Source organism: Poromitra crassiceps (assembly GCF_964638095.1).
Source record: "Poromitra crassiceps genome assembly, chromosome: 22".
Lineage (NCBI taxonomy): Eukaryota > Metazoa > Chordata > Actinopteri > Beryciformes > Melamphaidae > Poromitra > Poromitra crassiceps.
In genome coordinates this window covers 22,022,803-22,034,529 of record NC_139647.1, presented here as the reverse complement: position 1 = coordinate 22,034,529, position 11,727 = coordinate 22,022,803, and the positions used below count along the sequence as shown (strand labels likewise).

At 43.4% G+C, this 11,727-nt stretch overlaps 1 protein-coding gene across 1 annotated transcript in view; it reads right to left on the bottom strand.

The window, feature by feature from the left end:
- Positions 1-2,770: 2,770 nt before the first annotated feature.
- Positions 2,771-11,727, bottom strand: part of LOC310796026 (gamma-aminobutyric acid receptor subunit pi) — a gene marked incomplete at both ends in the record, with an annotated part of 38,017 nt that continues 29,060 nt past the window's right edge. Inside the window, 6 exons of the mRNA XM_083658177.1 lie at positions 2,771-3,142; positions 3,401-3,591; positions 4,438-4,590; positions 5,469-5,606; positions 9,685-9,767; positions 10,869-11,086. Coding sequence (XP_083514303.1) covers positions 2,771-3,142; positions 3,401-3,591; positions 4,438-4,590; positions 5,469-5,606; positions 9,685-9,767; positions 10,869-11,086 — 1,155 coding nt within the window. The remainder of the gene's footprint in view (positions 3,143-3,400; positions 3,592-4,437; positions 4,591-5,468; positions 5,607-9,684; positions 9,768-10,868; positions 11,087-11,727) is intronic.

The window sequence follows — 11,727 nt, the reverse complement described above, 5'->3', positions numbered from 1 at the left end:
TGGTTTGAACAAGCAACTATTTTTATACGCATTTTACAAAATGTCTATGGGAAAATAAATGGCGGATGAAAATCTCTGGTACAGTGCTGAAGCAGGAAGTGACGTTCACTTTGGCTCTCAATATGCTTGGGTAGGAGTCCAAAGTAGGGCCTTGCGTAGGCTAGAGGTCATCCACTCTGACAGAACGCTAGTGGCTACTCTTTGGCTCCATTTTGGCACTCATTTCTTGTACTACTCACTGAGAAGGTAACTAACAAAACTATGAGCATAAAACCTGACAGTCAGTGTTTTACAGTAACACATTAACCTTTTCAGTGGGTCATTGTTCAGCGATTTCCATGGTTTTCATAGAAAGACAGACCCAACGCCGTGTGGGAGGCAAATGTGCGCAATGTCACTGATCACACATGTTCATTCTTTCATTCAAATAAAGTTCAAATACTGAATATGAGAACACAGTTTGCAGTTTGTGGCCCCAAACCAAAGTTAGATCATTGACAATCAAAAATATAGACCCAATGTTTTGGACAGCCACAGTTTCTGCTCCACGTACTGTTCTGCTCCACCCTACTAAACCAAAAACCAGCAAAGCAGAAGGGGGGAAAAAGTTACACTCTTGATAACCATGCAGGATAAAACAGAAACTATAAAGTAAATCTTATTCATTATCAGGCATATTTAGCAATCAAAAAGTTGTTAAAATCTAATGCACTGTGTTTGGCAGTACTTGATGCTTTTTTATAATGTAGATCCCCCCAAAAAAGCTGAAATAAGACAAACATAAATGGCTTGAAAGGCAATAACGCATCGATAGATACTACTAATGTATCTTTCCTTTATGTCCTGTACATAATGATTGAGTAGCAATTAAAAATGGAATCTCTGGAACTTGTGTTATGGCTGAATGTACAATTAACTTTCCAACGGTTCTAATTGATTGAGAGTTATGTCACATAATACTGAAGAGAGCAATAAATAAACATGCATTTCTATTGTAAAAAGTGAATCCCGTTCTGCATCTGATCTGACGACCAACTTACTGAACACGAAGCCTCATGTTCATGTGCTGATTGATTGATTGATTGACTGCATGCTATTACAGACTTAAGTCTATGAATGATATTAAATACATGATGCCATTTAAAAATGAAGAAAATGCGTTTAGAAAAATGTCCTGCTTAATAAGAAACTAAGCTAACGAGGAACCAAGATCAGATAGTCAATTAATTCAAATCTGAATCTTTGGTTCATTGGCTCACATTACTGTCCGGTGCACACATGGCCTAGAATGAAAGCGCATGATCACATTGTCAAACAAAATAAAAATAAAACAAATTAAGAGAGAAATTAGCATATTACCTCAATCATGGCAAATCCCAGTGTTTTTTTTTGCATTTGAATAAAGCACAGATGATGACGCCCTGTTGAAAGACTATAGCTGTTTCAAATGACTCTACAATGACACATATATAACATATTATATATATATGTATTATTATATATATATAACATATATATATATATTATATAACACATCTAGTTGACTACTGCTGTATGTATTACAAAAGCACAGTGGGAAAATATGACCCCGGCAGCACTTGAGAAACACTGCATATATCACTATCATAGGCGACCTGTCTGTCCAGCAGGTGGCGCTGTACTTGATACCCACACCATTCTATTGCATTATCAGTGCTGCCCGGTGAGAGGTGTTGGCAGTCACCTCCCTTGTAAAAACACAGTGCAGCGATGTGTGTCATGACAAGTGATGTAAAACTGCTCGTGGTGAGTGACCTTCACTGCAGAAGTCATTAAATACCGAAGGGATCAAAAGGCCACTAGATTTATATAGTGTCAAATAAATAAGAATAAATAAATCAAACAAAACAGGCGAGAGAGAGACAACAGCCATGTTCAGTGAATTAAAAAGAACTGAATGGATAGTAGAAAGACAGCGGAGAGAACGAGAGGATGATCGATTGATAAAGACGCTCTCTCTCTCTCTCTCTCGGTTTCCTTCTGACTATTTCGTCTCCTTACACTTTTTTCTTTGCCCGCCCCTCTCCTCTCCTCCCATCCGTTATTTTCCCGTTGCACTCTGAAATGTTCTACACCTGCGGGCAGAAGTCATAAAATGAAGTTGTAAAACTATCGATGGTCAATCCATCACAACAACACGGCATCGTTTGCTCTCCCTCAACAATGCTAACAAGTTCTGTTGCAAAGCTCAAAAGTTACAGCTCCATCTTCTCCAGTGACAGTAACCAAATATAATGTTGTAAACTGCGAGGTGACGACGTGCACAAAATACAAATACTATTCGTCTACGAGAGAGAGATGCAGACAGGCTATTCTGTCAGTTTGTAAGCGTAGTATTTGTTTTCTCTTCTGAAGGTGTGTGTACAGTATCAGAAGTCTTACCCGTCAAAGGTCAGGTAGGCCGATTGATTGCAACAGAACCAGCTGTATAAAATTCCTCCTGTAATTATTCATTTATAGTAGGTGGTGTCACTCAAAAATGGAGCTGTGATCAAAAGCGTTACCGTTTCCTTTTTTCGGACAACCTTATATCGTCTTCGACATTATACTACGTCACTCGTGAATCCAAATGTAGAAATTGCACGCAGTCATTTCAGAACACAGACAAATAACACTTACTGTACATACATACAATAAAATAAACATGTCTTCCCTCCATACAGGCTCTCTCACACACACAGACACAGACACACACATACACGCTGGGACGCACAGCGCCCTCCGGTGGGGGCTAAAAGTACATGTAGTACGTCCAGTAGAGCAGATTGACCATGACGAAGGAGAGGGGGAAGGTGATCCTGGAGTAGTTGTCTATGTAGTGGGGGTTCTCCACGTGACAGCAGTTTATGAAGCGGTGCAAGACCTTGCGCAGGATGGCGAGGACGGTGAGGCAGCGGTTCTTGGGGGGCTCCTCGGGGGGCGCCTCGGGCCTGGGCTCGCTGCCCGAGGGGCTGGCGGGGCTGACGGCCAGCTCCGTGGAGGAGGCGGGGGGCGGGGACGCGGCGGCGTTCTCCTTGCGCCGCTTGGCCCGGTTGGAGTCGCTGGCGATGGTGGTGACGATGCCGTTCATCTCCTCGTCAAAGTCGTGCATGTGGTGGCCGTACTGCGGGAGAGCGAGAGAGAGAGAGAGAGAGAGAGAGAGAGAGAGAGAGAGAGAGAGAGAGAGGAAGAGGCATATTGATGAGCGGAGACGAGACGAGGAGGAGAGCATGTGAGATCAACAAAGGTTGGAACACTTCTCGAACTTACCAAGAAGGTCTGATGATGAGGATGATGATGACGACCACCATGAAGACTATGACTGTGACAAAAAGAAAAAGAAAAAGGACCACAACAATGAAGGACTCGACAGCCCTCTCACCATGAGCATGTTGGCGTCGGCGTGCGTGAGGGTGCAGAAGTGCGCCACGGCGTACTCGATGAGCGCGCCGAAGATGAAGCTGAAGCAGATGCCCAGGTACACGTCGATGGCCTTGATGAAGCAGTTGGCGTTGGGCAGGGAAGTCCGGGCTCCCATCATCAGAGTGGTCATGGTCAGCACCGTGGTCACTCCTGGCGGCACACAAAACACAAGTTCCACACATCTATGAAAGAGTGCTCTGACTTCCTCACTCACGGCCTGGTAGGCAGGCATGGGCAATCACACACAGAATGAAAGAGAAACCAAACAAACAGCGCATCATCTCCAAAGCGGCAAAGATCACCAGCACTGATCTCCCTGATATTATTCCCTTTGTACCCGGTGCACCATGAAGTGGGATATCCTGTGGGTCCAGAGGGTTCTGGGATGAACCAGAACTGCCCTCTAACATCCAACCAAAGTTTCTACATTGGGGCACTCCATAAATAGCACAAAAGTTGATCTTGTGCAATAGAAAAAAATAATATTGATGCACACCTTGTTGAAACAAAACCACCGCCGGTGAACTGCTTCTGACTAATGAATTATATAACCAAATGAAAAGAGAGAAAGGCTGGATTCTGCGATCTCATTAAAACCAACACACCAAACCCAGAAGATGTGGGAGGTTTGACACTGTCTGAAACTAGAAGGGCACTCAGAGAGTGCAGACCTCCTCCAAGTCTGCTATGATGACATGCCAATTTTGTGAGTTGGATCCGGATCCACTCCCAAATTTAATTGCTTCTTCCTTGGCCCGTGCTACACCCTTCCACAAAGTTTCATGAAAATCGTCTAGTAGTTTTAGACAAACAGACAAACGGCACCGAAAAACATAACCTCCTTGGTGGAGGTAATAATTATATAGCCTCAAAAGAGATGGACCTCCAACAGATGTCTGGTGGTCAGGGAGCACTGAGCAGCATTTTCCACAGATAGTGAATGAGAATTGAGGTTGTTGTGAGAGTGGGAGATGGTTTCTTCGTGGGTTCTCTTACCAATGCAAATGCGTGCTGGAACGGAGGACTGGGAAATCCAGAAGGAGACCCATGAGAGGACCACCAGCAGGCTGGAGGGGACATACGTCTCCAGGATGAAGTACAGGATGCTCCTCTTCAGCTCAAAGTGGAAGACCAACTTGGGGTAGTGGCCTTTTGAGATGGAAGGGCAAAACTGTCTCAATGCACTTGCTACCAGAAAACATGTGGTGTGAAGACATGAAGAGATAAGCTTAGTGAAGCAGCTAGCACACAGTATTATGTCAGGATACACAGAGGAGCACTGCAGGCTGCTAGGTGATGATCTGTCCACTCATGATTTGTTTCATTGATCAGTATTAAAGGTGAGTTGGTGTAGGTTTTTAACATAAATCAATAAATCGTTACTACATTCATATTGAGACATTAGTAATGGTAAACCATTGAGACCATTGCAGGGAAGCTTCACTGAGGCCATTAACACCTGGCATTAACATGTGTTTTCTGCCATCAGATTGCAATCAGATAGTGCTTGACCGATTGAAAGTACAGGTGTAAATGCCCCCAAGACACATTGAAGACGGATTGCAATCTGATCGGCCAAACCACCTCCGGAGGTGGTCAGGGACGCGTTGTGTACACATTGAACACAAGTGTAAATGCAATGTGTCCTCTCAATCTGGATACATCAACTGTATGGGGATCGAGAGGACACCCATTTCGGGTGATCAGATTGCAATCTGATCACCCAAAACGCATGTTAACGCCAGGTGTAAATGAAATCAGGCTAATGTGGTCAAGCACAATCTGATTGCAATCTGATGGCAGAAAACGCATGTTAATGCCAGCTGTAAATGGCCTCTATGGGTCTCTCAACACTGCATTTATTTGTGTACCATGGCAAGAAGTGTGGGCATAGATTGGTGTCAATTAATCACAATAAATTGGACAATCTTGTATTGATGTTCAAAAATTCTACACTTAACATCTTTCTCTTTATATAATCCTAGAAAGTAAGGTTAAGAAATATTGGAGTTTTTTGAGATCGTTACCGGTTTCATAGATGGCCTCTGAGACAGAGGTGTAGTGGTCTTCTACCGTGTACTGAGCCAATTTCAGTGTGTCTAAGCCACTGACGGACTCATTCCCTCTGGTCCAATAGAACATGACGTCGTTGATGTTGTAGCCCCCTGTAGGAGGAGAGAGAGAGAGAGAGAGAGAGAGAGATGAAGATCACTTTCTTAACCCATTGATACCTGATGCAGCATTTGCGTGTATATCCCTCATTTGTGTGTGTATCCCTTTAAGACCGCGAACCTCGTGACGCGGTTCGCGGTCTTAAAGGGATACACACACAAATGCTGCATCAGGTATCAATGGGTTAACCAATTTCCACACAAGACAATTTGAATGTGTCATTCCACATACCACAACTAGCACATACTGTAGTCCATGACATGTTTTATTCCCACCAGAGAGTGCAGTACAGTGGCCCCCCGGGGCAGTTCAGGGCTCAGTGCCTCATCCAATGGCAGCTCAGGGGCCACAGTGAACAGTGATGAACAGTTATGCCAGTTTCCTTCTAGTCACTAAGTCACAGCTGGAGCAAGCCCTTCTGTACCTTCCAGGCATTTGACCTGCAATATTCTATATTCTTTAGCTTCCCTATACATCTATGCCAAACTGCTTACATTTATGATAAGAGATACTATACAAGAATCAGCTTTTCACTAACCCCCAAAGTAGCAGTGAATGGTGGAAACAATAATGGCCCCTGTCATGTTTTTGGATTGCAACTGAGTCTAAATATCATCACAAAATGAATAGTTGACAAGAATTATAGAGAAATTTGGAATCAGAATCAGAATCAGAATCAGAAAGACTTTAATGATCCCCGGGGGGAAATTGGGACAAGTTTGGGGCAAGTTTGGGACAAGAAGCTTTCCCTATAGAGGAAAGAGCGCGTGTTACCCTTGAGAATGCTTTCATAACAACACATATTGACATGAAATTGAAATCTGTATGTAACCACCAATGATGCTGATTTATGTTTATGTTGTCGCAGTCACATTGGAAACAGAGGATCCGCCCATTGTTCATTCTGACGCACTTTGACACAGTGAAACCCAATTAGGAATCACTATGGAAAATACAATTCTGGTGTTCATTTCAATTCTTCAAAAGGAAAAAGTCCAACTGTGAAGAGCTTAAATCTTGCCTCACATCATAACAGACTAATCGTGCATATTCCCCTGTGCCCGAAGTGTGGCAGTGCTTCTCCCCTGGGAGATAGCAGCATGTACATTTTTCATAATACAATGCTACTGTACTGTCATAAACAACACGGGCCGTTCTTTCTTCATAGAATTGTGATGCAAAATCTGTGGAGGGCTATAATTAATTTGAGGTATGCATGATAACGAACGAAAGCTTAGGACATGGGCATCATCAACAAGGCAACACCTCATGGTGTACTTCTCAAAAATATCTGCAGAGGGAGCAAGAGAACAGGGGATGGAAGAAGGAGGAGCATGAAGATCGAGTAAGTGAACTTCACTTCCTGCTTCAGCACTGTACCAGAGATTTTCATCCGCCATTTATTTTCCCATAGACATTTCGTAAAATGCTTATAGAAATAGTTGTACTTGTTCAAACCAAATGATTCAGATTTATTTAGAAACAGGAGAGACCAAATAACATTTCACTCAGACCAAAACGTAAAAAGATTGCAGATTTAAAGAAAAAAAAGATTCAATGTTGTTTTTTTAAGTTTTGGTCCGAGTGAAATGTTCTATGGTCTCTCCCGATTCTAAATATATCTGAACCGTTTGGTTTGACCAAGTAAAACTATTTTTTACAAGCATTTTACGAAATGTCTACGGGAAAATAAATGGCGGATGAACATCTCTGGTACAGTGCTGAAGCAGGAAGCGACGTTCACTTTGGCGCTCTATTCCGTTACACGCACAAAACACTCATTAAGTCACTGTTGCTCTCCTTATTTACCCACATAGCTCCTCCCACCTCCTCTGGGACACAAACACACAGGAAGTTTATGGAAACATACATTATTGACCAGGATGAGCTACGACGCCACGAGCAAAGGATGAATCCTCTAATGAAGTGATTTTGATGAGGAAAAGCCCTGAAATTTACAGTTTCCTTTTCTTTTTTTTGGTCTGATTGGAGGCTACTTCTGTTCACATTGGGAACTCATTATTTTCCTGGCCTAAAGCGGTGACACTAATGTACAAATTGGAGACATAAATGGGTTGTGACATCCTGTGCAACAGCATGGAAACAGTTATCTTCAAAGTACATATTTCTGGGGGTACATTCAACCTTGCAGTGCCCCGTCTATAGCCCCCAGCCGGTGAGAATGAGTAGACTTGACCAGACTGCCAGAGCGTCCGTTAAATGGGCCACCAGAGGCTCTTATAGGAGTACATCATCTCTCCCCATCTTTCATCTTCCACTGCGGTAAATTAATTAACGAGCAACAATAAGAAAGAAAGAAAAAAAAGCTGGGTCTGTCTTCTGACTTACTTAGAGTCTCTGTCTACTGGCGGTAAGTCAGCCCACTAAATATTTTACTGCTATCCAGATCTAAACCACCCTGCGCCCTTCCAATGCTCACTCTAATCTTCCTTTTGTGCAGAGACCATCTCTGTTTGGCACAGCTTTAAAAGAAATAATAATACCGTGAATATGACTCTTCACAGAGTGAAAGAGGAGACAGAGGGAGGAAGACACTGAATGAAAGGAAGGGGAGAGAAGGCAACACATAGAGAACGAACAGACAAGAGGGTGATAAAGAGTTTATATGAGAGAGAGAGAGAGAGAGAGAGAGAACTTGCTCATACATGTAGTTAGCCTGCCGCTATTAAAGCAGGGAAGGGAAGAATCTATCATCTTATTGATCTATCATCTCTATAATCATCTTATATGCTTTTCACACGACACTTAGCTGGCGGTTGAGTCAGTCTCTTAGCCTGGAGCTAAGAGAGCCCTGGGCTAAGATGGTGCAGTGTGAAAAGCCCTTTACTTTTAAAACGCCAGATGCCTTTTTGTGTGCTGCTGTAAATGGGACTGTGCTTCCCGTTAGATGTGTTTATTTGGCAGCGAGCTCACGGTGGCTTCTGGCAGGGATCAGGCTTAGCCTGGCTCACTGTCATCCAACAGCAGAGAGAGAGCTGGAAAGCAAAGACAGATGAGAAGTGAGGGAGGGAGTCACAGAAAGTCCCCCCTTCTCTGACTCCCTCATTCATTCTCATCTATCTTATATACTCTATATATACTCTATATATACTTATATACTCTATATATACTCTATATATACTCTCTCTCTCTCTCTCTCTCTCTCTCTCTCTCTCTCTATATATATATATATATATATATATATATATATATATATATATATATATATACATACAGTATATACCCATTTTATATACCCATTTTTAGAGAAAAAAAGTCTGATTTTCAACTGCATATGAGTACATATGAGTTGTCGAGATTAATATTTTTTGGCAGTGTAAAGGATTGAGGGAAGCATATATATATATATATATATATATATATATATATATATATATATATACAGTTTTGAAAATGAGTGAAAGAGAAAATCTGCCAATGGGGCGAGATGAGCAGGAGATGTGCAGCTCAACGCAAAAACTGCAAACAGCCGTCAACATGTTGTTTAAACGTTCTGAGCAATAAAATACAACACGTTTTCTTTGCAGCGTCCATGTTGTTTCCACATGACCATTTAAAAGCTTGTGATCACATTCATTCAAAATCACCACACGCACTGCCATAGAGACACTGCATGAAATAGGCCACACCCATCACGGGGGAAAGCTCTCCGTTCACTTCCACACACCATTTCACCACAGTCATTTTCCTTGAATTAAACATAGCTAAAAGCTGTTGTGTGTTGGGGCTGCGCAGACAACAAATGCAAAAAATCGCCAATTACAGTTTTCGTTGTTCTTCCGAGCAAAACAAGGAAGCCATTGAGAATTGGGGAGAAGAAAAATGTGGATCTAGCTGTCAAGGAAGTAAGTTGGAGTGTTCATCTTCCGTATATATGATCTTTGTGATCACACGTGACATAGGAGAACGCCAGGATTGGGGGGAGTGTTTTACCCCGTTTTGGGCGTGGTTTCTGAATGATGACGCGCTCCGCAGTGTCTCTATAGCAGCGATTACAGTTTGAAGCTTGCATAAGTGTGACTTTCTGTATCAAGCAGGAAGTGTCCTTACAGCTCTCCAGTTGCAGTGTGCAGGTCTGCTTGTCCATGGGGTATTTGGTGAGATCCATGTTGCAGGCCACAGTGGTGGTGATCCTAAAAAAGTTGATATGGCAGAGAAGCAGTACAACTATTGTTAATAAAAGGGGAAACCCCAATCAATTTGAGGTACCTATCATGTCTAGGGTCTAGCACAGTGGTGTCCAATCATCCTGGCCATTGAGTGTTCAGGTTTTCATCCCAAATAAACACCAGAGCCGTTCAACTCACTAATCGGTTCCACACTCTCTGGATGAGGTTTTGCTGGTGAGTGGAATCAGCTGGTCAAGTGCTCGAGTCTTCAAGTCCTCTATGGCCCATGATTGGAGATCACGACAGATCTGATCTGCTGAAGCTACAATCTGAAGCTGATCCATTTACAATGAATAGGACACCGATTTTGTGGAATTACAGAATGTTTGAGTGTGGATAAACAAATGAGCATGAGTGCCCAACTGTGATGAAGAGTAAGACGTGTACTGTCTACAGTGACGGCCATTTTATGGAACCATAAATATCGATCGCAGCCCCCTGAATCGAATCGAATCGCATCGTATCGTGGCAGACTTTGTGATATCGGCAAAAATCGCATTGTTGTCAAATGAATCGAGATCAGATCGCATCGTGATCAAGCTTGTGATGCCCACCCCCCCTACTACATACTAGATAAGATTAATCACAAGCAACAGCAGGATATGGAAATCCCATCATCACAAAACAAATAAGCGCTGAACAAACTTGCCTCGTGACGACTTATCTATAAGCTCTATAACTTGTCTGCTTACCCACTGTCCAATCAAAATATTATAATAATAATACACCTCACAGCTCGCCGAGCTTATGAAGCGTTAAGCCTGTGCTCACAGGGCGATATCTGGTGAAATGATCCTGTCAGCATTTATCTTACCTCAATAGCTCTTTGTATTGACAGATCGCACAGTCCTCCACTCATACTACAATCTAATACCCGTGTAATAGAATTGACATACCTAACTCCCTTCTTTGCAATCTGATTATTTCACATTCAGCCCACGCTTCCTCCTCCCACTCACAATGTTTTCCCCATTCCCTGGCCTACTTTTCATTGTCTCACCAAGCAGAAAACAAACACAAGACAACCAGTACAGACAACAATCCCCCCGTCTTGTTAGGCCCCACCTCAGTGCGTAGAGGACGGTCCCGTTGGGGAAGATGCGGATAAGCCTGTTCTCCACGGTGATGTCGTGGAGGAAGGACTTCTTGGAGTCCACGATGAAGGTGTCGGGGACCCACAGCAGCTCCACCAGCCGCCCGTCCAGGCTCAGGCTCTTGTTGCCCTCGAACACCAGGCGCTCGTCCGTCCAGCGCTGACGCAGGAAAATGGTGGCTGTGTAGTCCTGCGAGGATCGGGGGTTCAAAGGTCACAACAGTGCTTCTGGACTACTCTGATACGCAGGTCAATAATCTGCTGACACAAGAGCGATGTTTTTGCAAAGCGAGGTACTACAGAGCCCTGGTATTGCCGCAGTCAGCTTTGGATATTCTTTGGGAATATTGACGCCCGAAGCTAATGTGCGTCCACAGTCAGCAAGTCGAGTCAGATTTGTTTGGTAAAGGGGGCATGGTGGCGCAGTGGTAGCACCGCCGTCGCCTCACAGCAAGAAGGCCATGGGTTCGATTCCCGCCAGGACTGCTGTGGGCGCCGAGGGTGTGTCCCCATTCCCGTGTCCTCAGTGCCTCTACGGCCCAGGTGGGCTTGTCAAAAAAGGGCCTTTCATGTTCTCCCCATGCTCCCCTGGGGTTTCCTCCAGATAGGAACATGCAAATAAACATGCAAATAAGAAAAGAAAGATAGAAAAAAATATTTGATTGGTAGAATACTCCAAATAATTTGTTTTTGTTTTTTCATATGGGACATCCAATCAACATGAATCAACATCTGCTGTGGCGGCTTGCCGCATGTCATCCCCTCTCTCTCTCCCCCCACCTTTCCTGTCTGCTTACTGTCCTGTCTAATAAAAGGCAAAAATGCTCAAAA